The sequence below is a fragment of the Caloenas nicobarica genome, chromosome 20 (genome assembly GCF_036013445.1).
Source record: "Caloenas nicobarica isolate bCalNic1 chromosome 20, bCalNic1.hap1, whole genome shotgun sequence".
NCBI classification, from domain to species: domain Eukaryota; kingdom Metazoa; phylum Chordata; class Aves; order Columbiformes; family Columbidae; genus Caloenas; species Caloenas nicobarica.
This window is the reverse complement of record NC_088264.1, coordinates 5,328,779-5,356,160: the sequence shown is the minus strand read 5'-3', so window position 1 is coordinate 5,356,160 and position 27,382 is coordinate 5,328,779. Positions and strand designations below refer to the sequence as shown.

The window sequence follows — 27,382 nt, the reverse complement described above, 5'->3', positions numbered from 1 at the left end:
GGCAAGTAACGAAAGCAACACTTGGCCTTATGTTGGCTAATCAACAACTCGGAATTTTTCTTGACAAAGGAGGGCTGTAGGCTTTTCCCCTCAAGTATAATCAACAAGTAAACCCAGGTAGCACTGGCCTTTTATGCGCCGCACCCACACGACCACCAGGTCCTGAATAATAAATGCCAGACTATTCCATTACCGTAATATGCATGAGCGGGAGGCTGACTCACATTCAGCCAGCTGCAACAAGGGAAACAAAGAGTTTTGAAACTTATTAATAAAAAGAAGGGTGGGGTTTTTGTTTTCATTCACCCTATGCTAAGCTACCTACCCGAGGAGATTACTTGGAATCTAGAAAAAGTAATAACTTGAAGGAAGCTTTTACTAAAAGCTACCTTTATTTTAAACTGGGATGGGGGAAGGGGGAATGATATAATAATACTGCCCTAGTTAAAACAGCTGAAAATTAACCTCCCCTAATGAAAACAGTGGCTGATAAGCAGCAGAGTTTTTCACACATTAATCAAGGTGTCACAGTTCACTGGGTCTCCTTTACCCTCCCTCCACATCTGTCCGGCCAGCCCGCAGACAAACCTTTTGCCCTTCTATTTCCTTCTCGCCTGCCCCTCCAACCCACCTCCAAACCTTCTCTTGGGGAGATATACAAGTTTTCTGTTTCCAGGAATAAAACAACAGCTCTTGCACAAATGCAGAACTACACTGGTACTTCTATCAAGACAATGGTTTTCCTCTTTCTTCAAGACTGATCCATTATTTGGTCATCTAGTTCTCCACATAATGCAAGGAGATCACAATTTTTTTCTGAAGTCAAATCTGACCACATTTTTTTATTTAAACATCCATTCCTTTGCACGAAAACAAAGGAACAGTCAAAAAAGCAGATATAAACTTTTCAAATTCAACATTATAACAAAGCAAGCTAAGACAAACCTCATTTTCCTTGCAAATGCAGACGGACAGATCAATAGGGATATTAGAAATAAATTCCTATTATAGTCCTAGAGAGAAAACACAGGCCTTCAAATGACAACAAATGTTATATGGTTTTGACTGCCTCAATCATTCAAGAAGTTTTGCTGATCAGGGCTCTCCCATAACCAGCTTTCCGTTGTCTAGGTTTAATTATTACTTGTGGAAAAGACCAACATAACAGGCAGCAGCCACTGGTACTGCTAACACTGAAATAGGAAACGGTTTTACTACAAATAACCACCTTGAGCTTCATCTAGTTAAACTGAAGTCAAGCACCACTACGATAAATCTGAAACTAAAGCAATCAGCATGACCTTTAGAAAGCCGGCATAATAAAAACCGAAACGCTGCATTCTGCAAATAATTCGTGATTAATGCAGCAGAACTTTGTGTAAACAGTGTTTTATAAATGTCCCAATTCAAGCGGTTCGCCTGAAATCAAGTAGGAAATAGCAAGATGCAAAGCTTCGCTAGCTTTATTTACCAAAAAAAAAAAAAAAAAAAGAAGAAAAGGCAACCGATGCCAGGTTTACAGGCTGAGTCGCTCGGGGAAGCTGTCGGCATTACCGAAGCAGCTTGTGGCCCTTCCCGGGGCAAGGCGGGCAGGAGCGGGAGGGTTTCGGTCTCGGCAGAGGGCGGTGGGTGCTGCCCAACCCGCTCGCCCCCCGGGCTCGTCCTTGGGAGCCGCAGACGGAGGCTGAGAGCCGGCTCTCAAAGTCACCCCTCCTCTGCCCGCCTGTGCGGAGAACTGGCGGTGGTGCTGAAAAAAAAAAAAAAAAAAAACAAAAAAAAGCCTTCGTTGCCGACAGCCGGGCTGCACCGAGGGCTCCGGGCCGGCTGCGGGCGGGGGATGCCCGGGAGCGGGCACGGCCGGGCCCGCCGGCCTCACTGGCGAGCGAACCCCCGCGGGCGGCGAGTGCTCCCAGCCCGGCACATGCCGCCTACGGCAGGTCACGCACCGGCACCGGACTCCTCCAGAAATCCAGCAAAACACTTTATTTTTAAATATCTTGATTAACCCCCAAGCCTCTGACCTTTGTCCCGCACCAAAAGGTTAAAGGCAACAATTAATTTATTACCCACCCAGCGCTTTTTCTCCGAGCGGTCTCAAGCTTTTTTTTTTTTTTACTTATTAAAAAAAATAATAAGGGCGACGGCAAGAGCTTTAGACCTCTCGCCCCGCCGCTTTTGCAACGCCGAGCAAACCAGCGGGAAGCTGCCGCCCGCCGGACCCGCCGCGGGGCAGGGCAGCTGCGTCCCGCCCGCTCTGCACGGCCGAGCCGCCGGTGCGCGCTGCGGGACAGCCCTGCGGGACAGCCCTGCGGGACAGCCCTGCGGGACAGCCCTGCGGGACAGCCCTGCGGGACGGCTGCGGGACAACGCTGCGGGACGGCCCTGCGGGACGGCCCTGCGGGACAGCCCTGCGGGACAGCCCTGCGGCGCCGCCCGGGCTCCGGCCGCCCTGCCCCGGGGAGGCGCGGGGAAGCGGGGCCGTACCTCGTACTGGATGTACTGCTTCCGCCACTCCGGCGTGATGTGCGCCGCGAGGTGCTCGGCGAACTTCATCCTGCCGCCGGGCCGGGGCCGCGCTCGCTCTGCGCCGGCGGAGCCGCCTCAGCGGCGCCTGGTTGCGAAGAGGCCGCCGCCGCCGCCGGTAGTGGGGGGCGGGGGGGGGCCGCCGCCGCCGCACATGGGCCCCCGCCCGCCCGCCCCGCCACTCCTCAGCCCGCCTCGGGCCTCCTCAGCGCCGCCCCGCCGCCGCCGCCGCCGCCTCCGCCGCCGCCGCCATCTTCCCCGTCCCGCCGCCTCCCCGCCCGTCAGCCGGCCCGACAGCCAACCGGCCGCCGGCAAGGAGCCATCGCCATGGCAACCGCCGCCGCCGCCCACCGGCGCGCGGGGTGGGCGGGGCCAGCCCGAGGGGCGGGGCTGAGCGCCGTGGGCCCCGCCCCTGCCCGCCGGGCCCGGGGAGCGGGCGGTGGCGCCGGGGTTCCCCCCGCCCCGCTGCGGTTAACCCTTTCTGCTCGTTTTGGGAGTGGGTTTGGAGCCCAACGTGTCACCTTCGTCCCTCGGGATCTCCGGCTCAGCCCCACCACGAGCGATGGCAGCTCTGGGACAGCCGCGGTTTGAATCCTGAACGCTCTGGGGTGGGATGGACTGGGGTGGGGATGGCGATAGGGATGGGAACGGGAATGAGAATAGGGATGGGAATTGGGATGGGAATGGGAATAGGGGTGGGAATGGGAATGAGAATAGGGATGGGATCGGATGGGAATGGGAATGGGAATAGGAAGGGGAATGGGAATGAGAATAGGGATGGGATCGGATGGGAATGGGAATGGGAATAGGAAGGGGAATGAGATAGGAATGGGAATAAGAATGGGAATGGGAATGGAATAGGATAGGATAGGATAGGAATAAGAATAGGAATAGGATAGGATAGGATGGGATGGGAATGGGAATAGGAATAACGATGGGATAGGGACAAGTAATGGGATGGGATTGGAATAAGAATAGGAATGGGATAGAATGGGATGGGAATGGGGATGGGATGAGAAAGGAAGGGAATGGGAATAGGAATGAGAGAGGATGGGAATAGGCATAGGAATAGGAATGGGAATAAGGATGGGATAGGGACAAGGAATGGGATGGAATGAGAATAGGAATAGGACAGGGTGGGATGGGAATGGGAATGGGGGTGGGATGGGATGAGATAGGCAGGGAATGGGAATAAGAATAGGAACAGGAATAAGGATAGGATGGGAATGGGATGGGATAGGGACAAGGAATGGGATGGGATGGGGAGAAGTGCAGTAGGGAGAGTGGTGTTCATGGGTGGCAAGAGGTGAGGGATGTACCAGCTGGGTGAAAAAGAAGGAGTGAGGATGGAGATGAAGGGGAAGAGTAGGAGGAGATACAAGAAAGATGAGTAAGAATTGAGGGAGCAGGGAAATTAGGCTGACAGGCCACAAAAAGCCAGAGGGAAGAAAAAGAAAGAGAAGACAGTGCAAAGGAAAAGGAGGAGGGGAAAAGAAAGGGAAAGAAAAAAAAAAAAAGGAAAATTCTTGAAAGTGGCATGATCACAAAAGCCTTTGCCCGTTTGTCCTTGCACCACTTGTCACATTTACCATCAGGGAGCCATGCACACATGGCGGGGTGAGGGGGAACAGGGAAACCCCAGGCAGGTGTAAGAGCAAGCCCACCCATGCAGGGGCATGGCTGCCCCAAAACAGAGACACTCCCGGGGCTGGATGGTTCAGTACCCACTGCATTATAGCCTGAGAGGCCAGACTGGAGCTGCTGAGAGCAGGGCCGCATCCTTCGGTTATCCTGGGGTATCCCAGTGGCTCTAATCCTGCCACTTCCCAATTCCCAGATTTTGGGAGTTCACTATGTTTGGGATCAGTTCGGGTTTTCCTTCAAACCTCTCAACCTCTGGAGATTTTTCCCGTACCCAGACCGGGGACCATCCCATCCCAGCTGCCAGCCCCTCGGCACGGCAGCGTCCCTGCCCGCAGCATCGCTCCTACCGACGTCTGCCGGAGCAGAGCTCGTTTGCCAACGTGATTTATCAGGGTCCTGTCACAGGCCCAGGGACCTCTGATTTGCGAGGGCTCTTACCCACGTTCAGATTTACCCAGCATCGACAGCGGCACATGCAGCAGCGATGCTGGCTGATACCATCTCTTAATTATGTTTGCAGAAAACCGTTTAATGAATAAAGCCTTAGTGCCCTTCATCTGAAACTTCACACTCAGCAACCTGCCTGGCGCTGACCCCAGCGCCAGCTAACCACGGTGTCGCAGCTTGACTTACATTTAGCAGGTCACCAGCTTTTTAATGCATTACTTTTGCAGGCTTGTACCAGATAAAATCGCTCAGGGTCTGAGCCTGCTCCCACTATGATCAGTGGCACCGACTTCAGCAGGAGCAGACGAGGGGTGGGTCTTTGCAGCTTCGACCCTTTGAATACCATCAGGCTTCCGAGATAACATGCAGCATGGGGGAGGAGAACGGATTAAGAAATAAATATTCTCTTTATTGTTTGCTGGGTGCATTGCTTGAAATGTGTACCATGACATATAATAAGTTAATATCTTCTGATATGACAGCGTGCAAATTCAGCGACAGAAAATAACTAGTGATCCCCACTTCCCTTTGTACCTCAGATGTTTTTTTGCCCACCAATAAATGCTATTTATTTAATGCTAATAAACGCTGATTTTTTTTTTAATACCAATAAATGCCATTTGTTGGTATCAAAAAAAGACAGACAATAGCAGGGGAGGCAGAGCAGAGGCTGGACTCCTTCTCACTCACCATTGCCACGTTCTGTAGCAACAACTCTGTTTAAATATCTGATGGGCAAACCCCTGCCTTTCGTTATCAGGCGCGCTTTGGGACCGCGCTTGGCATCCTGACAGTGTTTTGCTGCTCTGCTGGGACTCGGGGCTTTCCGACTCCTCGAAATGTTTCAGAACTCTCAGCCCTGCACATCCAGGGGCTGAGGGAGGAAGGCAGGAGGGAAGAGGGGGCAGGAGAAGCCTTAGATAAGAGAGAAAGGGCCTCTGCTGCCTTCTGCCCATGGATGGGCTGGAGGGCAGGCGGGGGGATGCAGGCATCGCATCCCGACCCAGGAGGGATGCTGATCACAGCCGATCCCGGTCCCCATGTGTCAGCTCTGGATCCCGGTCCCCATGCCTCACTTGCACCAAGCTGCCACATTCCCCTAATCTCTCGCTCTTTTCCGGGAAAGAGTTCATATTGCGATTTTCCCCCATGCTGTTGTATCTAGGAAAAAAAATAAAAGAAAGTAATGCTATTTGCATTTTTCAACCAAGCAAGGAGAAGCCGGGAGTGGGCTTTCCGCCAGTGCAGTCTGGCACTTGCTTTGTTGAGAGCATATAGAATAATTTATAAATAGCATGGTGTTGTGTTGTTTTTTTTTTTTTAAATATAATCATACTTTTAAAGATCCTGCATTGCTGGGGAGAAGGAATCTTCTAAAGAGGCTTTAGAAAAAGAGTCTTGCAGAAGGAAAATTTTCTTTAATGGCATAAAGTCACGAAGAGGAGGGTTTTCCGTAGTAGGAGACAATGCAGGACACCCACAGACAACCATTCCCACACCGCTCTTCCCACCTCCTCCCCAGGCAGCTGACTTTTAAGACCCCTGGATATTTAGGGGCTTAGTTTGTCAGGGGAAGGGGACACGTTAGCAGCATAACCCTCCCTGGCCCCAAAAGCAGAGCAGGACATGTTGAGCCTGGTCGACTGCGTAGGTCAACGTCAGGGGGAGCTGAGAAGATAAATTCATCTCCTTGCCATTGAAACCAGAAGAAATAATGAGGGACAAGCAGGGGCTTCACTGCTGCCTCTTGGGAAGAAAGGCGGGGGGGATAAATAAATAAATAGGGAAGTAAAAGCAGGGCAGGGGCAAGCTTGGCGTGGAATGATGAGGGGATTTAGTAAATCATGCCAGGAGATGCTGTGCTGCCTGCCAGGATCAATAGAGCAGCGGCCCTGGGCTTTGGACATCCTCGGCATTCGCCAGCCAGCCCCAAACACTCCCATTATCTGCTTCATCGATACCGGTCTTGAGAAACGCGGTCGATATATTGGATTTCCTAGAGACAGTGGTGCAAAATGCACAAATACTCTGACAGCTCGAGCTGAAGCTATTGATTTTTCATATATTCTCCCTCCCCACCAGGAACCATTGGAGGACGAGGGTGTGATTATGAGCATCAGGAACCAGAGGAGGGTCTCAGTCCCCGGGGCAGAGGCAGCGCACAGGCTCAGACCGATCCACTGGGAATTGTGAAGATGTTCATATACTGCCTGCAGCAGGTTTTTTAAGCCAAGAGGAGCAGCGGTTTCCAGGCAATAATAACACCCTGGATGGGCCTGATTCAAGCGGCAGGGATGTCGGTACCGATCCAGGCTTCCAAGCGCTGTTCCAGCAGCTGTGACCTCCCATGGCCCCTCCAAGTGGGGTAAGATGATGCTTTCGTCCCCGTTTCGGCAGGAGCCAGGATGAAACCTGCCAGGAGAGGCCGTGCCTCCCTCTGCCTTGGCTGCAGGTGGGTCATTTTACCCACTAACTGAATTTGATCCATCGGGATTCGAGCCCATCATGGAGGTGAATTTAGGACTTGAGATCCCAAACATCCAGCCCTGTGCTGTTGGGGGGACGGGGATGAGACAGCCCCGTCCCCAGCCACCAGCTCATGGGTATGTGGGTCTGTGGGCAGTAAACGTGCCCTGCCTGGCTTATTTATCACCTCCCCTGCACTCTCTGGGGCAGGATTTGGCCCGTACAGCACTCAGCCAGTGTCAACACGCCTGATCTTAAAAATCCCAAGGTCGGGCAACAACGTACCCCTGGCTGCAAGCCTGTGGGTAGAGGCACGATTGGTACCGAAACACATAGGGGTGCAGAAACACGGAGCAAAAAGCAAAACCAGTAGCAGCTCCCCTTTGCTGGGAGCCTGTCCTGCGGGGGGAACAGGGGAGCGGGGCTGCCTCTGCTCATCGCCTGACACCCCCGAGCAGGTTGACCTTTCCCGGGATGACTCACGACCGACGTATGCACGGCTCCTCGCCGCCTGCGTGCGTCCCCTCCTCTTCATTTGAGATCACAGGGGTGTCCTGTCTGGAAACCCGGCCAGGGAATAAGAAAGGAAAACATCTGCCAAGATGGTTTAGGTCAAGATGCCTGTGCCAGGTTGCTTCCAGCCGCACTCCTGCGCTTTGAGGGGTGCGGTGTCCCCCACCACCGTAGAGGGACAAGCCCTGGAGAGCTGTGCTGGTGGTGGCTGGGCTGGGGACTTGCTGTGCCGTCTTGCAACCAGGAGCAGATGGGGGGTTTCACGCCCTTCGCTGGCGTGTAAGTGATTGCTCCTGGATTGTTTCCAGTACATATATATGTGTCTGGTTTAATTTATGCACGCTTGCTTTGTGCGAGAAGACAGCAGCTGACCGGTGGTTAAGAAAACTGAACACCCCGAAAAGGTCTAAAATTAGAGAAGAAACAAGAGCTGCTTCCTCTGAGCCCTGGAGCCGCCTGGGTTGCTGCCAGGAGAGCCCCAGGAAGAGCCTCTGCCCTCCCTGCTCCCTCCCCGGGACTGCCCCGCTGCTAAATCCCCCTCCTCGCCCGCTGCAGGGTGTGCAGCATCTGTCCCCCCAGCACATCTCCAGGCTATGGCATTGCCCCGCTGTGCCCTGGGGCAGGATGGACCCTTATCCCTTTGGGATGTTTTCCAGGGGACATGGGGCTGGGAAAGCGCCAAGTGGCCTTGGGAACTGGTACAAAGATGCTTTATGTTTGGCGAGTGGTCCCTGCTGGGACAGAAGAGCAGTCCGTACCCCTGTGTGACAGTGTGCATCGGTGTAACCACACGCTGGAGGACGTGTCACTGCGATTCTCTGTGCTAAACCTGTGTCCCTTAACCAGCACGTCTATAATGGCAGCGAAACGCTGAGTGCAGGCAAGGCTGAGGTGCGTGGTAGCAGCTACGGCAGAAATCTCCCTAGCTGGCTAGACTTCCTGGGAATTTTTGGAAATCCTGCCATAGTTTTGTTGGTTTTTAACAACCTCTGAACCTTATCAAAGTGCCCCAAAGGCTACGGGCTTCCTATTTGCAAGGGTCGCTTTAGGAAAATAACACTCTTTCCTGACAAACCTGCTTTGATGCTCCTTCTTGGGCTTCAAACCTCGCCACTGAGCCCTGCATCATGAACACCCTGAGGGTGCTCAGCTCCTGCTGATGCACCTGGTGCCTTGTCCACAGCAAGTCCATTTGGTGATCTTCTGAGACAGCACGGTGGTTAAGCTGTCTCTCCATGGAGGGTCTTTCCTGGCCTGGAGGGAATTGTGTGTCTGCAGATCACTCCCTGATGCTTCGGGGATGAGTGTGAGCTGTCTGTAGGTGCTGTAACACACAGCTCCAGGCCACGCAACCTCAGGGCAGATGTTGGATTAGGAAGAGTCATTTAAAACAAGTGGGGCCGTGTCTCAAAGCTCCTTGTGCCGCCAGGGCAGAGAGCGACAGGCTGCGTGGCAGCTGGGGTCCCATCCCAGCTGTGGGCTGGGGAGCGGCTGGGCTGGGTTGGTGCGGGGGGCTCCACATCTGTTCCCAGCCAGCTGCTGGGAAAACAACGGCTCTGGTCTCTGATGGCAGCCGTGGACAGGACACAGCCTGGCTTTGTCCTCGCTGTAGAAATCAGTCCCGGTGCTGCAAACTGCACGTACATGGAAAACCCCCCAGCATTTCTCAGTGCCCTTGATCGATGCCAGCAGATTTGGCAAGGGTCACCGCTGCAGCCCGAGACCCCCATCCTCTGCCGTTGCTCTCTGGCTCCAGATGTCATCGTCATTTTGAGATACATCAGGGAGGAATTAGGCTAAAACCCTTCCCTTGCACGCAGGGACTACCAAACGGGCAGGGGCAGGAGCTCTGACACACAGGCTCATCCCCAGCAGGGTGACACAGAGGGGACGCCGGGCATTCCCTTTCTCTGAACCACCAACCTGCAGTCCAAGCCCTGCCTGCTCTATTTTATGGCCAAAACAAGCTATAAATCTCCTTCCGCAGAGCTGGAAGGTGCAATTGCTTTTCTGCGGTGCAGGTTTTTCCTTGCACGCCTTGTAGCATCACGTGAGGGAAATCTGTAAGTAAAAGTCAGGCTGGAGCCATTTATAACGGCAAAACCATGATTGTTACTGCTGACAGCTGCAATTACAGGCACTCCCTTCGATCACTCCTCGCTGCGGGGGAGCAGAACCAGCACCAGAGCTGGGAAGGGGTCACGAGAGGCTTTTCTGGAGCTGCGGCCCCTCTCTGGTGGACCTTGTCACCCATGGGCAGTGCTCAGGGCGGGTTTGGGGCAAGGATGCAGGAGGCTCTGCGGTAAAGAGAGCTCATTGAACACATCAGCTGGTGCTCACCTCCACGGACATGACACCAGTCGGTGCTCACCTCCATGGGCAGGATGGGGGATTGCCCCAGGGCTGTGCAGGGAGAGACTGTGTGTCCAAGTGCTCACCGGGGAGAAATGCTGCTGGTGGCCCCAGATCACCCCAAGGTGGGCTGCAGGTGGGGGCAGCATCGCCGGCGGGTCGCTGCCGGGCACATCTTGCCAACACCACCGTCTAGACCTCCTGCCTGTGAGATGTCACAGCGCCCAGGGAGCTGCCGGGGGATTTGAGAGCCGGGTACCTGTGCCCAGAGGGATGCAGAGCCAGGTGTGGTGTGAGCGGGGAATGGATGGGCAGCAGACCTAGCCTGGGGGAGATGGAGAGCAAAATGAGAGACGTCTGTGGCCTTGCAGTGACAGGGCAATGACAAACGGAGCCATTACTCACTGTCTGCTGCTGTGCGGAGATATGAGACAAGGAGGGGGCTGGCAAGGGGCGGGGGGGCGTGGAGGCGGCAGCCGTGCAGCAGCCGAACCTCAGCAGGGCTTTCCCTCTGAACACCTTGGCTCTGCCTTCTCTACACAGTTTCAGGGGAAATGAACATCCCAAAGTGAGCTAAATGTCATCATTAGCTTAGGTGAAAACAAACAAACAAAACCAAAACATAAGAAGTGACTTTTTTATTTTGCTGTTTTCAGTGAATAACACCTAGGGTTTCATGTCAAAACTAAGGGCTCTGCTGTTGTTTTTGCACATGCATGAAAAAAAGATGGGAAAGGGGAACAATGGAGCTGGAGGCTGAATAAAGTGAAACAGAAATTAAGGTTTTGTGCTTGTTTCACATCAAGCAAAACATTCTAGCTCAAACAAAACCGAAATTTCTTATGTTTTCCATTTGAATTTTGAAAATAAAATACCCTACAAAATTTCAGCTGACTGCCCTAAACCAAAAGGATTTAGTGGTCAGGTACCTCTCTCCACAGAAAGACCCACTATTTGCATAGCTCCAGCTGCAACCTTTGAACCGCCGGCCAGCTGCGGTGTTGCAACTGCGCTAGTGCTGATATCAGCCCCGCAAGGCTCCAGGCACGCTTGGAGAGCGGCACTTGGCACCTGGCAGAGGAGTTTTTCCACCAGTATTTAAGAGGTTTAATGATATGCTGGGGAGAGGGGAGATTTATGCACTTCTGAGGGAGGTGATGCATTCTTTTTCCATCGTGGCTACTGATTTGTATTCACCACGACGCTGGAATTTATGAAAGGAGGGAATCAATGTTTTATTGATATCTAAAAAAACCTGTATGATGGATGTGCTAATTGCATGCTTTTCTCCCAGAACCCCTTTATTATACACAAACAAATGGCCCTGGTGATATAATGAATGCAGGTAAAATGTGCAACGGAACCGAACGCCGCCGAGGTGATGCACGTGAGGGAGACCTTGCTTATGCCAGGGCAGAGACCTCAGCCCTTTGTTTAGCTTATTCCCTGGCCAGTGATGAATTTGAGTTTCCTATTGCCTGTGACTCCATTTCCATTTCATGGAAATCATCTCCCTTGTCAGGGACAGGGTGGACATGGCTCTCTGCAGGTTCCTGGCTTCTACAGCATCTGTCACCTCCCAAAAATATTGAGCAGGGTGTGCGTTTGCTCTGCCTTGCTAACAGGGGGCACATCCACAGAGTGAAAAATGAGCAGGTTTATTTTTCATCTCGTCTCAGTCATTATTTTTCCACCAAGAGGACGCTTTGGCAGGCAGCTCCCACCCGTGCAGCTCCAGGCTTCGTCAGTGGGCAAAACCTGGCCTAGCCTGGGGGTCCCTGGCTTTGGGGGGGCTTGGTGGTTCCCCAGGGAATGCGTGGCAAAGGCTTCCCCTGCTCCCCATGCTCCTTGTCCTTGGGAGGGCACATGTGTCCCCAGCCTGCTCCTCCTGCGTAGGCAGGTGTCTCCCGCAATAAAATGCACAGCCGCAAACAAACCAGCTCTTCATTCCTTCTTTCTCCTTTTGTTGTGGAAAAAAATATATATATATAATCATAGCTTAGCTCGTAGGGATCCCTTCAGATGTGCCTTTCAGGCTGGCCGGGGTTTGGTGTGCGCAGTGGCCTCTACCCTCTGCAGAGGGACAATGACAGGTCTCCAGGCTGACCGGCAGGATGGATATGATAATTATACAGGGATATTTTTTTCCCTGCGCGGCACTGCTGGTCACAGCCTGTTATTGTGTCTCTGCAATACCAGCATGGGACGTGGGGCTGACCCACATGCACAGCTCGTGCAAGGACCCCGTGTGGTTTTCTGTACCACTCGGTGCTCGTAATGCTTCTGGTTTTGTGCGCTCTCCAGCCTGGGTCTGGGACAATGGGCTGAATTTGGCCCGGCTCATACTGGGATGTCCAGGGCTCCCCCAGTCCTGAGCTGCTCGCGTTCACAGGGGTGGTTGGTGCATCCAGCACAAGGGCATCGGCAGCGGTGTCCCCCAAGCACTGGTCCTGCTCTCTCCCAGGCTGCCAGGGACCAGCAACCAAATAAACACCATCCCACAGAGCAGGTGCAGTGTGTCCGAGCCCAGCATCCCCATCCGCAGCGCTCCCATGCCTGGCTCCCAGAGCCTCCGCAGGTGCCTTGTCTCAAACCTGCTCCCACGCCTGCCGAAGTGAGGGGGTGGAAAGAAGGATCAGGCCCTCGGTGCAGTCGCTCTCGAAGAGAAAAGGCAAGGAAAAAGTGAGAGGGATCTAGTAGGAGCTGTAAGTGCTCTAGCAAAGAAACCCAGCAAGGTAGCGAGGCCTCTCTCACCATGGAGACGAGCCGGAGAGCGTGCGGAGGCTGTGCGCTTGGGTTAATCTGCTGCGAGTACTTTTTCCAACCTATTCAGGGAGGGTTTCATCCTGCCAGCCTGCCCCTGTCCCTTGCTGAACGCCGGTGGGCCCAGACCAGGCGATGCTTCCCGCAGCGAGCAGGGCTGGTTGGGATGACACAGCCTGATGGAGCCGATGTGCTTCTGGTGGAGAGCAGTGGGGAGGACGAGTTCGCAGTCTGTTTTTGAGGCTGGGTGTTAATCACACGCTGGGGAAGGGCTATTATTTTTTATTTACAAGCAGTGGAGCCAAACCGCTTCCATCTCCCCGTGCCGGCTCCCAGTTCAAGCTGAGGCTTCATCTCTCCTGCACAGGCGGGGAGGCTGTGGGGGCTGCACACCCGCTCGCAGGGCACCCTTCATCTCGGCAGGCAGCCCCGAGCAGGGCAGATGCCGAGCCCATCTCTCCTCCAGCACTGAGCAGAAACTGGGGCCCCGTCACCCTTCTCATGCAGGCTGGGACACAGAGGTCCCCTCCTGTTCCATGCAGGGCTGATCTGGCATGGCTATACTGCCGCGATTGGACTCTGACCCCCTTCTTGTACACACAGCCCAGGAATAGGGACATTGCCATGGCTCAGTGGCCTGGCAGGAGAGTGGTGGCAGCCCTGCAGAGCCATATCCAGGGGCTCCAGTGATGCTTCAGCTTGCTGCCCTGGCTGTCTTGGGGCTTTTTAGCCCTAAGTAAAACTTCCTGCATCCAATGGGGCAGGGATGAGGCTGCGAAGGGAATAAGAGAATAAAAGCCAGCTTATTTCTGGCTCTGATGAAAGGTCTCTTTTTCCACAGCTCCTGCATTTCCCCCTGCAAGCCCCGGGAAGGAAAGGCGGGTGCGTGCATTGCTCGCACACTACGTGAATGAGTCTGTAGTGTCTGGGACGTGGCTGGGAGACCTCAAGCAGCTGTGCAGATGAACCACATCACTTGTGGGATGCACCTACGTCCTTGTCCTTGCTCCCAGAGGAACAAGAGGAGCGCATCCCACACCCAGTGCATCCAACAACCAGTGCTTTGGAGCGAGACGGGGACCCGTACAACCGCGGTGCAAACCCCCAGCTTGCCGCTCGCCCCTCTTTGCCTCGACGTGCCCACCCGTAAGATGGGGCCACGCTATGGGTCAGCCCCAAATGCGATGCAGAAGGCTGGGGGGGGCAGCGTGCCCTGGCCGGGGTGGCCGGAGGAGGAGGAGGAGGAGCAGGTCGGGGTGCTGCCAGGGTGGCCAAGGTCTCCCCAGGGGACCCAGAGCTGCCATTTGCTGAGCCTGGGGGTGGAGAGAGATGGACTCGACAGCTGTGCCAGGGAGGGGGGAAAACTTTCCGCCCGAAGTAGATACCGGCCTAAATATAAACCGCCTTTGGGCTGGCGCTTGGCCAGGACCCCCGGAGCGCCGGGCAGGGCCCGCAGCCGGCGCCCCGCGCCCCGGGAGCTGCTGGCGGCGCTCCCGCTCCGCCGGCCCTGCCCGGCTCCCCCCGCCCCGCGTGGCCCGGAGCCGCGGCGGCCTGCGAGCGCCCTCCAGCGGCTGCGGGGAGCCGCGAGTCCGCCCCCCGGCCCGGCGGCCGCGGGAGCGGTGCCACCGGCCCCCGGGACAGGAGCGCGGGGAACGCGGGTCCCGGCCAAGGACAAAGGGGGATTTGGGGGCGCGGGGTGCTCGGCGATGCTCGCGTTTGGCGAAGGTTATTCAACGTTAGAGAACGCGGGCAGCTCCCTCGCCAGGTGTCTCTGTTTAATCACCATCAGCAGAGTCGCGGGCGGGGCTTTACAAAGCCGGGTTTAGGGCGTGTGCCCCCTCCTCGCCGAGACGCCGCTCGTGGCCCCGCGGCCGCCCCCGGAACCCTCGGGCACGGCGCGCGTTTCCCGCCGGGCCGCCCCGCCGCGCGTACCGAGGCGTGCGGGGGAGCGGCGCGGCGGGCGGACCGGGCGGGCGGCGGGCAGCTATGGCGTCGCCCCCGCTGGTGGCGGCGGCGGCAGCGGCCGGGAGCGGCGGTGAAGCGAGCTCGGGCTCCGAGGACACGGGGACGGCGCCGCCGGGCCGCGACCTGGCCGCGCTGTTCGAGCAGGCGGCCGAGCGGCTGCCGGCGCTGCTGCCCGCCGCCAGCAAGGAGCAGCTGCTCTACCTGTACGCCCGGTACAAGCAGGTGAGGCGGGAGCCGGGCCGCGGCCTGGGACCGGGAGCCCCGCGGCTGCGGGCAGGGCCCGGGGCCCGGGGGAAGGAGCGGGGCGGGGGCGGCCTGGTCTACCCGAGTGCCCGGGCCTGGGGCTCGCCAGGGGCCTGCGTGGGCGCCGCACAAAACGTGGCGGTGCCAAGTGGGAAAAGTTGCGTGAGGGCTGAGGAGCGTTCTGCCCGGCACAGTGTTCGCTGCTTCGCCTGTGTTGAAGGTGGATGGAGTCTGGTGGGGCAGAGCGCTGCTAAAGTCATCCCTTGCTGTCGTTCCTCGTGTTTTCCCGTTAGTGTGCGTAGCCTGAATGCCGCTCGCCTCTTCCACAGAGATATCGGTTTGGCTTCAGCGGGGCCGCGGCCCGGTGTTGGCGCGGCGGGTTTGGCCTCTGTCCCTGGCTGTGACAGGTCGCCGGTGGGTCGGTGGCCTCTCCGAGCAGCCACTGAGTCTTTGTGGAGTAACTTGACTGGTAAATACATTTCTCTGGCCTGTGTTTGTGTCATGAGGCAACTGGGGTGGGTTAGAGAAGGTGGTTGAATGGTTTGTAGCGCACAGGTTGTGCCCACCTCCCTGTTAGAGACAGCAGGGATCATCACTAATAATCCAGCAATAAATTTGGGGGGTTTGATGGGGACATCCCGGTGCAGATCTGTCTGTGGCAGGCTTTAGAGCGGACTGGGAGACTAAACTGGTTGGTTCTCTGTGGTGTTGAACATGACTCCTTTTCCCGTTCAGTCCCTGTGAATTGAGCAAGCTCTAGGATGCATCCCATGGGAATGCACGATGTGCCTTTTTTGCAGTTCCTGTGGGCAACATTATGTAAAACAAACCAAAGAGCACCAATGCAGATACAAAACACTGTAATAATCACCTAACCTGGAGAATCAGAAAAATTGTGAGTATTATTACACCTGGAAGACTAAAGAGTAAAAGTACAAATACAATTCAGGTGTGCGGCAAGATATGCCTCCTTGAAAACTGAATCCCACCTGTTGGGATTAGTAGTGGAAGTTGGGATTTTCTTCACGTGTGGGATACCCTTGTCCTACTGCTGCCACTTGCAAGTGCTTTCATTTTGTAATGCAATATTTAATTGTCATCCAAGCTAGTAGCTCCTAGGCTGTGGTTTATGGACCATTAATTGTATTAAAAGCAGACTGGTCAGGTGAGGTTTTGTTTTCAGATTTTTTTCTAGTGCTTAAACAGGTGTCCAGGTTTCTCTTTCCCTTTTTAGAAAAAAAGAGGGTATAAAAAAATACTAGGAGAACTTATAAGAATAACAAAGAATAACAAGACCATGCGTAAGATGAGATGAAAAGAAAAGGTGTTTTTTCCCCTCTGTAATTGTCTATATTCTCAAGAGACTTGTTGCAAATAACCTCTTATTTTTCACTCTGTAGCAAATACTTAGTGACTGTCCTTGGTGGAAATGCAAAGGCATTACTTGAACATCAGCTCATGATTGTCAACAGACTCCAGAGGGTTTTCTGGTGTTAGCTCTGTGAGACCAATAAGGCACTTAATGTTAAAAATCACTTCAATCAGAAGCTATTTCACAACAGTTTTGACATAAGTCAGAAAAAACTGATAACTAATGCTGTGTCAGCGTGGATTTCCAGTTTCCTTCAGCTGAGGGGAGCAGGGCATTTCTGTCCTCTCCTCCTTCCCTCTTGTCCCTGTCTGAGCAGGATGCAAGAGCAGGTGCCTGTGTGATGCTTGGTTTCGAGCTGTGCCTGGCTCCTGGGTTTTGGTGCCTTTGGCTGCCCAGAAAGGTGCCGTCCCTGTTACCGAGTGCCTGGGAGGGCAGCGCTGGCCACAGAGGTAGGAGAAGTTTGCCAGCGCAGCTACTACTGGGTTACGGTCTGCTAATTTTGAGTTTTGCAGCGTTCTGTGCTTTAAATCAAAACGAGGGCGCTTAATGCAAGTTTTCCCTATTTAATTATTGCAGCCCTATCAGTATGCGTAATGGGCTGCTAATATATAATCCTCCGGTGGGCAGTAGTTTTACTAACGTGTGGAAGGTGCTGACTCAGATCTGTCCACTGTCCTTGATTTGGCATCCTTGTCTTTCCTCAGTTTAGTGTTTTATGTCACTAAGGGCTTTGATTTAAGATACAGCACCATCATAAAAGAGGTGACAGTAACAGCTGAGCTCTCTGTTAAAATACCGTATATTATTTATTTCAAACTGTTTGAGTATATAGGCATTTTCCTGGAATTTTATTACCTTTTATTGGAGGCCATTTCAGGATTTTATTACTTTTCTCTCTGATTTTGTTTATGTGTCAGAGACTCAAAAATAAGAGAATTGCTTAGTTGTCATCTCCAGTGAGGTTTTTAGAAGATGTTGCTGAGCTTACGACTCTGCCTCAGAACAGGAAGAAAAGCAGACTAGTTGGTAGGGCTCTGGACTGAGACTGATTTTCTGTTTCTCCCCCTGCTTTCTCTGTGGTTTTGGGCAAATCGCCTTGAGTCTGTAGTGGTGAAGCGAAGACAGTGCTTGCTTGTCGTGTTGAGGACACAAAAAACAGAGATTCGGAAAGTGTAGTAATGGAGACCAATGCAGTGGTGGTCATTCAGAGAGGAGAGGAAATCCAGAACTTGCTGGAAATTATTGGACTGGAAAAAGAAAACCTACCCTGCCAGGAGGATGTGCCAATGCCAAAATAGATGCTGTGGGGTGCAAGCAAGCTGGAAACACAGTGCCCCTGGCAAAACAGGGCTTGCGTTCTCTCTGGGTGTAGGCTCAAGTATATAATCCCATTTTTGCATGATGTCTTTCAGATATTGTAGAATGTGGTGCCACAAATCTTCCTTGAATGCGGGAGTTTCTACCTGCAGGTTCCTTTTGCACAGAGCAGCATAATGGTGCTGAGCTGGTGTCACCAGCGTCACTCTCTCTGGGACATAACAGCCCCTTGACTTCTGTGGTTGATGTCTGCTTGTTCTTACACTTTCAGCCAGTTGAATACAGAGCTTTCCCATGGTATGGGGCAGAGCTTTGGGCAGGAAGAGACAGGGATTCCTGTCTTGCCAAAGAAATTCAGCTTGCTTGGCCTGTGTACAGTTAGAGCTGAGTTTTGCTGTCCGTGAAGGTGAGTTCTGTTCTTGTTTCTACTCCATAGAGAGGCTGCAAATATGATTCACTTTACAAGACTTACAAACAGGTAAGACTATTTGGACGGAGCTCCCTCCTGTATGAATATATTGGTTAAAAAATTAGCAAAGAGCAGTTTTCCCAGGAGGTGAAAATCCCCCTCACCAGGATGAGGTTGTGCAGTAGGATCCTCACGGTCTGGACCAGCAGCTGAAGTTGTATGGGGATGTGAGCATCTGTCTGTTTGAGCACTCTTCTGAATGTTGTGACCTTCAGCTCTCAGGTGAAGGTTCCATCCAGATTTCTAATTTGGCCACAAATGGAGACGTCTGCAGACACTTTCCATTTGGAGCTGCCTGGGTCATCGTTGTACGATTCATGACTATAATGCCTGTGGGCGACTCCGCACGCAGAAGCAATACTGGGAAAGTATTTAATGCATTCTGGCTGTCGTCTTTGTTTAATGCAGCTGATGAACTGTAAATGAGGAGAGCCAAGCATCAAGTGACCAGTCAGCCCTCTGGAGACCATCAGTAATTACTTTGTGGACACAGAATGAGAAACTCTTGACTTGAAATACTAATATGGGCTTTTGTCTTTTTGCTGGTTGTGGAGGAAAACAGCTTTTGAGGCCCTCCAGGGAAGTAGCAGGAGGACAGAGTCTTTTACAAAATTTTGCCCCCAGTATTTGTCAGCAGCAGCATATTTAGGTAAAACTCCCCTTCCTCAGCTGTCAGGGTCAGGCCCCTCTAATGACAGATTCGTGGTTGGTTTCTGATGCATTATGGAGTCTTGCAGTAAAAAGAGGGAAGCAAAAACACTGATTTTCTTCTTTCCAACAAAGCCACTGCAAGCCTTTTTTTATATATTAAAATAGCAAACAGGGCACAAGTGCAGTTTTTTCTCCTCTTGATGGATGAAATTTAACTACTGTTCCTTGATTTGTATTACTATCGATGCTACTAACAGTCTTTCCTGATGTTGGAACAGCCTTTGAATGCCAAAGCTAAAGAGAGGAAACTGCTGTTGTATTTTGATGATGGTAGTGGAAAATTAATACTAAAACAGATGAGATTTTTTTTATCCAACTTGGCTGATTTTTGGACATTAGATGGTGAACTAAAGAAATGCCAAGCAGGCATTTTCTGTACAGATAATGAATTTGCATTTTATTTCCATGTTTTTATTTTTTAAAACAAGTAGTCCAGTCCATGTCTGAGTACAGGAGAAGACATTTACATTACAATGTGAATTGTGGCTGATTTATAGGACTTAACTGTTGCGAGCCCTTTCTCCTATTTCTCCATGAAATGCGATATGTTGTTTTAAAGACCAGCTAAGATGTTCTAATTTGAATGAATTGCTCACTGTGAGACAGTCAGATGTACAGAAAATTAATTTTGGTTGCAGTCACTCATATCCTCTAACACTTTAAATGAAAACATAGTGTAACTAATAAATATCTCTCAGCATGGGCATGCTCTCTTTAAAGCCTGATTAACTATTCCATCCTCAGCATAAAATCCCCACCCTGTTAAGGTGAAGAATTGTTAGTTGATTTAAGTGCTTCACCTGCCTGAGCACTGGAGCATATTTCATAAAATATTTGATGACTGCAGTCTAGTTTTGCTTGGCCAACAAAATGCTCAGCCCACAGCCTTTGCCCACCTCCAGAACACACTGGTGTTCATCTCCAGGGTCTGTTTAAATACTGTGTATTACAGGGATGTGCTTCAATAACTGCTTCCCAGGGGCTGTTGCATTTGGAGCTGTGGTTCTCTGCTGGCTACAACAGTCTTTCATCTATCAGCCCTGTGGGATAGATAACACTTTCATTAAAAAAAAAAAAAAAACAACCAAAACCCATGCTTTGTGCAAATTCATTCCCTGTCACAATGATATTTTTATTTTGGTTAGATGCATTTTACCAGTGACACCTGTGTGCAAAGGGCTTTATTTTCTACGAGAAAGGGGCACTGGTAACAGCCAGATCTGGTGAGTCCTGGCCCTCCCAGGCAGGGACAGAGGCCCATTCACTTACGTGTTCCCCTGAGCTGATTTCAACAAAACATCTCTTACCCAAATCTCAACCTGGTAATTGCTCTGTTCTTGAGGCAGTTGTCAGTGCTGGCGTTATTGCAGGGTTGTGGTTGTGCTTTGGGAGCCTCTGTCAGAGACTTCGCTGCAGTGATAGGAAGGACTTGGTCCCATCCCTTCCCCACCCTATGGAAAAATACCTGAATCCCATTGACACCAACTCCATTTTACACTGGCTATAAGATTTTGGGTTTTTTCCGTATATCCATCCAGCAATTCTGGCTGGTTCCCTTGTTTTCTGATTTTATCCCTCACCTTTTAATTTCTGGCTTGCTTCTGACAGCCTGGTTCATCTCCGGCACTCACAGTGTTTCCTATGCAGCTGGGTACCTCAGAGCAAATTCAGAAGCTGCTTGGCACTCCTTGGCTCGCAGTTTGTCCCCTTGCCTTCCAGAGGACCTTGAAAATAATTAAGCAAAGTCTGTTTACTTGAGCTTTGTGCAGAAGCAGGCGAATCTCAGCCTTAATGAATCATTAGTTCTGTAGAAACCCTAATCAACAGGATTTTTCTTGATGCTGGTGGAGGATGAGGTATTTGGCTGGGTAATAAACATAACATTAAGTGAGAAATTACTTGCTGGTTATCTCTGTTTGGTAATGCATGCGGAAGAAATGAGCTGCATTAAAAAATTGCTTCCCTTGCATCACGCAAAGAAAACACAGGGATGCAGAGGTGCTAATAACTGAGAGATCCAAAGTGAGGGTAAAATGGGGTTGTGTCAGTTCTTTCACCTCAAAAGCCTTTCCTCTGGCACAAGAACAAAATTACCCTGAAACTGTCAGAACCTGGTATTTCCTTATGCAAGTCCCCTTCTCTCTGGTTTATTCTAACAGAAGGAAATTTCTTTTCCTTAGGTGAAATGTGGAACCTGTAACACTCCCAAGCCAGGCTTCTTTGATTTTGAGGGAAAGCAGAAATGGTAAGAGGACATCTTTGCAATTCCTAGCAATTTCTGGTTCTACTTTTTGCTGTGTCTTGTCTCATCTGTTTGCAGACTCTGGACCTAGAGGACGTCAACTCGGAGCCTGCCACTGAACTGGCTTTAAAATCCTTTCTTTAATAGGGAAATATTTGTTGCTCTGCCTGATGCAGACATGAAATACCAGACTCTTGTATTTACCTTGTTCATCCAGAATTAGCCTGCATGCAACAGAACTTTTGTGAAAATAGCTGCTGCTTTACTTTGTGAACACAAACTCTGTTGTGGCCTGGATCAGCATCCCCCAAAAGATCCTTCTGCAGCCGAGTGCTGCACTGACAGTGGCCACTCGTGGCTTCAGAGAAAAGTTGACGATTTCAAACTGAATGAAAGGTGGGTTTGCGCACCCTGAAAGCGCTTAGAATGAATCGCTCACTGGGTTCCACCAATGACACTATGAAAAAGCATTGTGCTCTCTCCGAGCTGCTTGCTGATGTTTTGTTCTCTCTCCTAGGGAGGCTTGGAAAGCCCTGGGAGACACCAGCCCTCATCAAGCCATGCAGGAGTATGTTGCTACAGTGAAAAAACTGGACCCCAGTTGGAATCCGCAGGTAGGAAACACGAAAATACTGTTCAGAGAACAAACCGGCATTTGTCTCTTTGTAAAGCTAACGATGATTCAGCTTTGCACAGATTAATTGCCGCATGGCAAGCTTCATTTTTGAGCACATTAAAGTCTAAACTAATCTTTAAAATTCTCCTTTTGTTATGACTGAGACATGAAGAACCATCTCTTTCATTCATAATTATCTTCATTACAGGGAGCGCATGCACAGGGTTGGTTTGACTATACTGATCTAATTTATTTTGCTTTTATTGGTTCATGCTGTATTTAGCATGTAAAGATACTTTTATCCTTTTCTCATCTTTCTCTTTTCAACTACTATTTAAACATTGATCAATACAAAGTAATCTCCATGAAAGTAACATGAACTGAATGATCAATTTTTAAAATGTTTCCTTTTTGTTTCGATGCAGCAAATTACCAAATCTGATTATGATTAGGTACTCCAACATAACAAGTGTATTTGTAAGTCCTGTATGTGTGTGTTATAGAGAGACTGTGCTGTCATTTTAATTAATCTGTCTTTCATCTACCAGGTTTATTACTTGATTGAATATTTAAGGATATCTCCCTGTTTATAGACTGATTTTAATACAATTTTTAAAGAGGATTGCTCTTTAGAAAAAGTATTACCTTTGACTGGGGATAGAGTGGAGATATTTCACTAATAGCAAAGTGCTGCAGGCATGGTGATTTTTTTTCATGGTAGGAAATTGATTCTTTTTTAGTCCTGTGTTTTGAAAGCAAAATCTTGCATGAGCACAAGCCTGTGAATCAAGAACTTGATTCTCAGTTGTCTTCTGATGCTGTTCTGGAGACTTAAGAGTGACTGTTACTTCTTCACTAGTTGATGTTTCATGGCATCAATCCTGGTTTTGCAGCAAAGAAATATTGCCATTTAGAGGAAACCCTTTTTAATGCCCCTGGGGAAAATAGTTTTATATGCTGTGAAGTGCGGTTAGCAAAAGCCAACTGCACGCTGTGTAAATTCTTGTCCAATCTGCTATACAGAAATAAAATAACTTAAAAAGAATCCACGTGTGATCGTGAATGAAGAAAGTGTCCAGCAGTGTAAAGTGAAACGCATGAATATTAAGCAATAAAAATAAAAATAATAAAAATAATTTTAAAATATGCTCAACACTTTACTGAATTTTTATGGGTAGAGCTTCTGTTCATAAAAAGACTTCTCAGGCATGGTGACAAGCTTAGCTGTGGGTACTCCCTTCACTTTCTTGCCTCAGAGGAATACTTATTGTCATAGGCGTGACCTTGGGGTTACAGAGCTTGGAAAGTGGAATGATCTGTTAGGGTTTGTTTTGGGGTTTAATATATATTTTAAGGAAGCCATATGGCAAACAAAGAATGGTTTGCAGTGCTGCTCCTTACCTCTTCCCCTTAGGTGAGGGCTGATTCCACATGAGCACGTTTTTCCCGTTGCTGTCCTTGTGCAGTCCTGTCCCCAGGTCTCAGCAGAAACCAGACTCTGCTGGGTAATGCTGTTGCACCCACGTGTTTGCTTTTTTGCGAGTTGCTCTGTCCTCCCTTTTTGAATAGTGGATACAAGAAGTGTGGGCTTGCTGGAGGAGAGCAATGCCGGAGCATGAACAGAAGTTTCTATGAAGGTGGCAGGGCTGAGTTGTCAGGGTGGTTTAAATAAATGTGATTTCCTTTCTTTAGATGCTTTTGTTGCAGTGGTTAGATAGCTGTGCTTCTCTCACTCATGTAACTGTGCATATATTTGTTGGCTTTTTGAAGCCAATTATTTTCTTTCCCATGTGGTCTCAGAGCTATAATGCGGAGGAAAATCCATAGGGCAATATCTGATTTACTATCCCTGCACTGCTGCACAGGTGCCACGTTTCTTGTTCTGATTCTTTCATTTTCCTCTGCCTTGCTTATGACTGAACTAGAAACATGTTACAGAGATCTGAGCACTTTACATTGAAGGAATATGCACAGGTGCAGAAAGTCTTAGCAGAAAAGTTCCATTAGCAGAGAATGTAATTTTAAAGTACTGGTAATGTTGCTTTCTTTTAAATAAGTCACCTGTCCTTTCTACCACATCTTCCTTCTAATTCCACTTCTACACGACCAAAATGCTGTCAGTTCTCTCACTCTGATCTGTCTCATGCTGCTCTGTACTCACTTTTTTTTTTCCTGTCCCCCCCACCAAATCCTCCTTCCGGAGCCACGAGAGGGAGCTCTGGTCTTTAAAATGATGGAGTTACATGTGTCAGGGGATGGAGATAAAATAATAGCTATTTTAGTCTTCAAATTTCAGATTGGATTTATAGAAAAGATCTGTGAGTACGTTACAAGGTGCTTCATCACTGGCATTGTCTCCTTTACATGCTCATCTGCTGGGCTCCTTTGAATTTTTCTTATGTTCAGTAGGTCATGAATGAAACACTCCCATGTTTGGTTAAAAGCAGTATAAAGTGCTTGGTACAAATTTGAGAAGTTCATTTTCAGATCATTATGAATCATAAACAGTAATTACAAGGGTGTTTAATATCTCATTGTGCAACTTCATGAGTGTTGCTATTGTAAAAGTTTCTCAGTATTACCTACATACTTCCTCCAAGAGTCCATCTCATCCCCTGAGGTTGTTCTTGTGTGTTAGCTCAAATTCTCGTTAGTCTCCTGTTTCATACATTTGCAAAGGGATTTTTAGTGTCTTGATCCTTTAGTACTGAATATGCAGAGTTTAAAACTTAGGAACACCTTATCTTTTTCATAGGTTCTTTTTCCAGCAGATTTGCTATTGTTCTGCAACTTTCAGGCTGTCAGTATTTTTCTTAATAAATAGAACAGAACTAAATGTGGTATTTCTTATGCAGTCCAAATAGATTCACTTCTTCATTCCTTTTTCTCGATTCTTCATTGATTAATTCTTTCATATTGACCTTGCAGTGTCTGTATCAGTACATTTTCAGCGTCAGACTGTAACTGCTATAATTTAGTAATCTTTGTTTTGGATGGAAAAAAAACAGAGTAAAACCATTCTGATGCAGTAGGAGCACCCTGAATTTGTATTTGGAAGAACTGAGAACACCAGTAGCAGCCAAAATCTGACCTGCTGCTTCCCTCCTAGTCCTGCATGGAGTTTGGAGAACCTGCGCTCTACTAGGAGAAAACTGGACCTGGAGAGACAGCAGCACAGCTGCTCTCTGCTCCGTGAAGCTGGAATGCCACTTCTGACAGTAGAAGCACATTTGTTGGTTTGTCTCCATGGCTATTTCCAATGTGAGTTAGCTGCATCTTCACCCTTTCTGCCAACAGGTTGTCTGGTAGTCACGCCTAATCTTTCAGAGCTTTGTCTAAAACCTGGAAAGAAAGTATCATGCTGCATTTCATTCCAGCAATTTTGTTTGCTAGGAAATCTTCAAAATAGCAAAGAACCTAAAGGATAGTGAGGTGAGATGCATTGTCTTTACATTTGTGAAGCTGCAGGAATCTCCTTGCTGCATTTATCTTGAACCCATACATCTAGAACCAATAACCACAATTGTCTTTGAGTGCTTTGCTGTTACATCTTCTTGCATTGGCACAGTCTGGCTGTATTTTGTGTCGTGGGTTGTTTTGTTCCTTTTCCCAAGAACAGCTGTTAGGAGGAGGTCAGGACTAGACTTTTCCATGCTTGTCTCCATTCTCCTCTCAATGCAGTCTTCCTTCGTCATCTTCTACCATTTAGTGCATCTTTTGTTTCTTTCTTGTGAGTCATTCCTTTCCGTCTGAAGTTCCAGGCAGTGCAAAGGGAATTGCTTGGACCAGCTCAGCTCTATTTACATATTTCAGAGACATCACCTGTCCTTCAAGTCTATTCACTCTTCCTCCAGAACAGAGAATAATTTATGAAGCAATTCTTTCGCATTCTCTATCCTTAAACAGAAGCATTTCATGCCATCAACACCTCCCACTGCTTTGGGTCCTGTAGAGAGGTATTTGTGTCCCAGTGGCTTTGCTTCTTGTACCTTCACCTGTCATCTTCCTGCTTTACTGGCAGCAGATTATATGTTGCTTTTGGAGACTCTATAACTGGGCACTTCTAGTACTTGCCGTTTTTGAGATGTTCTTACTGGCTGTATTTCCCTTCCCTCACGAGCTCTAAAATTCTAATCTCTGGCACAAATCCCTGTTGGCTTTAAGCATCCAGTTTTTCAAACCTCAGGTTGCCGCGGGAGCTTTTTGTCCGCAGGCACTGCCTGTGTGGAGGCAGGAGCGGGACAGCAGCTCTTTCGCTCGGCAGCGTCGTACACGTCTCCTCGAGTTTGTGACGTGAGGGACGTGGCTGGAGGTGCGTACATGACACTGCAGCGAGGCGGTTCGGAGCTGTTATTGATCGTTTCTCGTAACAAGAGGGTTATATGGCACAGCTTAAACAATAAAAATAAATAATAAAAAAAAGCATCCAGATTTGCTCATCAGTTTTAGCCTTCCATTTGCTGATTGCAGTTTTGGCATCTCTTGATTCTAAATATTTCCTTTTCCTATTTCTTATATTGCACTCTTACCAGTTCCAATCTCAGCAGCTTGTCACGCTACTAACTTCAGTGGCATCCTTCCCCAAACACGTAGAGGCCTTCTTGCTATTTGATTTGCTGAAACTTGCAGAAGGACTTAATGATTTTTCTATTTCTATATTTAAAAAAAAAAAAAGGCATTTTAACTTGTTTGATTGGACTTCACCAAGAATGCACTTAGTAAGATTTCTGCTACGTAACGAGGAAAGTTGTGTATTAGGACTTCTGAAGAGCAGAGAGATGTCTCTAAGGCAAAGTGGGAAGAGAGCTCTTGTTCAAAGAAAACAGGCAATGACCAAACATCTTTTTAAGCTCTTAAAGGTCTGAAACTCCAGTGCTGTTGTTTGCAGGGGAGAAAGCTGCCTGTGTTTTTCGGCAACTATTCTGTGCCTTGTGTGAGTAGAGGAGGATTTTATTTCTCTGTACATTGGACCAAGTAGTCAATAAAATACCTCCACTGCCCTGTTGGTGGAGGAGCACCGAGTCATGGCATTTGGACCAGCCTGGAAAGGACCCTGGGGGTACAGTGAGTCTCATGCGAAAGAAAACAGAATTCAGAGTGAATAAAATGGCAAATGCACTATTGCTGCAGGCTAAAGCAGTTCACTAAGCTGGAAAACTTGCAGGAATAAAGCAAATTGATTTGCCCAGTGGCCAGTGGGTGTTTTTGCAGAAGTACGGCAGGGGGCAATATTCGATAAGGTGGGTGGCCAGTTACCCTTGCACAGGGCTGGGCTCCATCCACCCTTCTTTCTGTTGAAATAACCTTTCTCTGTCACAGTTTAAATGCTACAAGCAAGTTGAAACTAGAACATGGAAAAGAGAATTTGCGATTTTAGGATATAGTGCAAAGCAGGAGAGAATTTCCAGGTTTGCAGAGGAGCCAAGTTTGTACGTATGCTTTCTGTAGGTTGCACCAGGTGTCACTGAAATATTTTAATGACAGATTTAAATTGATGAGCCTCTTGTATTCAAGTAGTATCTCCAAGGCAACTTGAAGTTTCTGTAGTGACTCAAATACAAACTGTGTATCCAACATTTTTAAAACAAGCATTTAGAAATCCAAACCTAATTTTTTCTTAAATTTGGCCTCATTGCTCAAATCTGGCCTGTTCAGGTCTGGAGCAAGAAGCTTTGCTCTTTTGCAGTTTACAGGTTTTATGTTTGGTCAGCTTCTAAGAATTATATTAATGAATGGTAA

At 49.6% G+C, this 27,382-nt stretch overlaps 2 protein-coding genes across 4 annotated transcripts in view; one reads left to right on the top strand and one right to left on the bottom strand.

Annotated features, from left to right (window-relative positions):
- The window catches only part of XPR1 (xenotropic and polytropic retrovirus receptor 1), a 104,831-nt gene extending 102,052 nt beyond the window's left edge, over positions 1–2,779 (bottom strand). For both annotated transcript variants that reach the window (XR_010607309.1, XM_065648962.1), the window contains exon 1: positions 2,485–2,779. Coding sequence is in view for 1 of the 2 variants with exons in the window: in XM_065648962.1 (XP_065505034.1) it covers positions 2,485–2,553 (69 nt within the window). In the remaining variant the exon portion in view is untranslated. The remainder of the gene's footprint in view (positions 1–2,484) is intronic.
- An 11,912-nt stretch (positions 2,780–14,691) lies between these two features.
- Positions 14,692–27,382, top strand: part of ACBD6 (acyl-CoA binding domain containing 6) — an 82,042-nt gene continuing 69,351 nt past the window's right edge. For both annotated transcript variants that reach the window (XM_065649142.1, XM_065649143.1), the window contains exons 1-3: positions 14,692–14,895; positions 20,966–21,030; positions 21,545–21,641. In XM_065649142.1, coding sequence (XP_065505214.1) covers positions 14,695–14,895; positions 20,966–21,030; positions 21,545–21,641 — 363 coding nt within the window. In that variant the 5' untranslated portion in view covers positions 14,692–14,694. The remainder of the gene's footprint in view (positions 14,896–20,965; positions 21,031–21,544; positions 21,642–27,382) is intronic.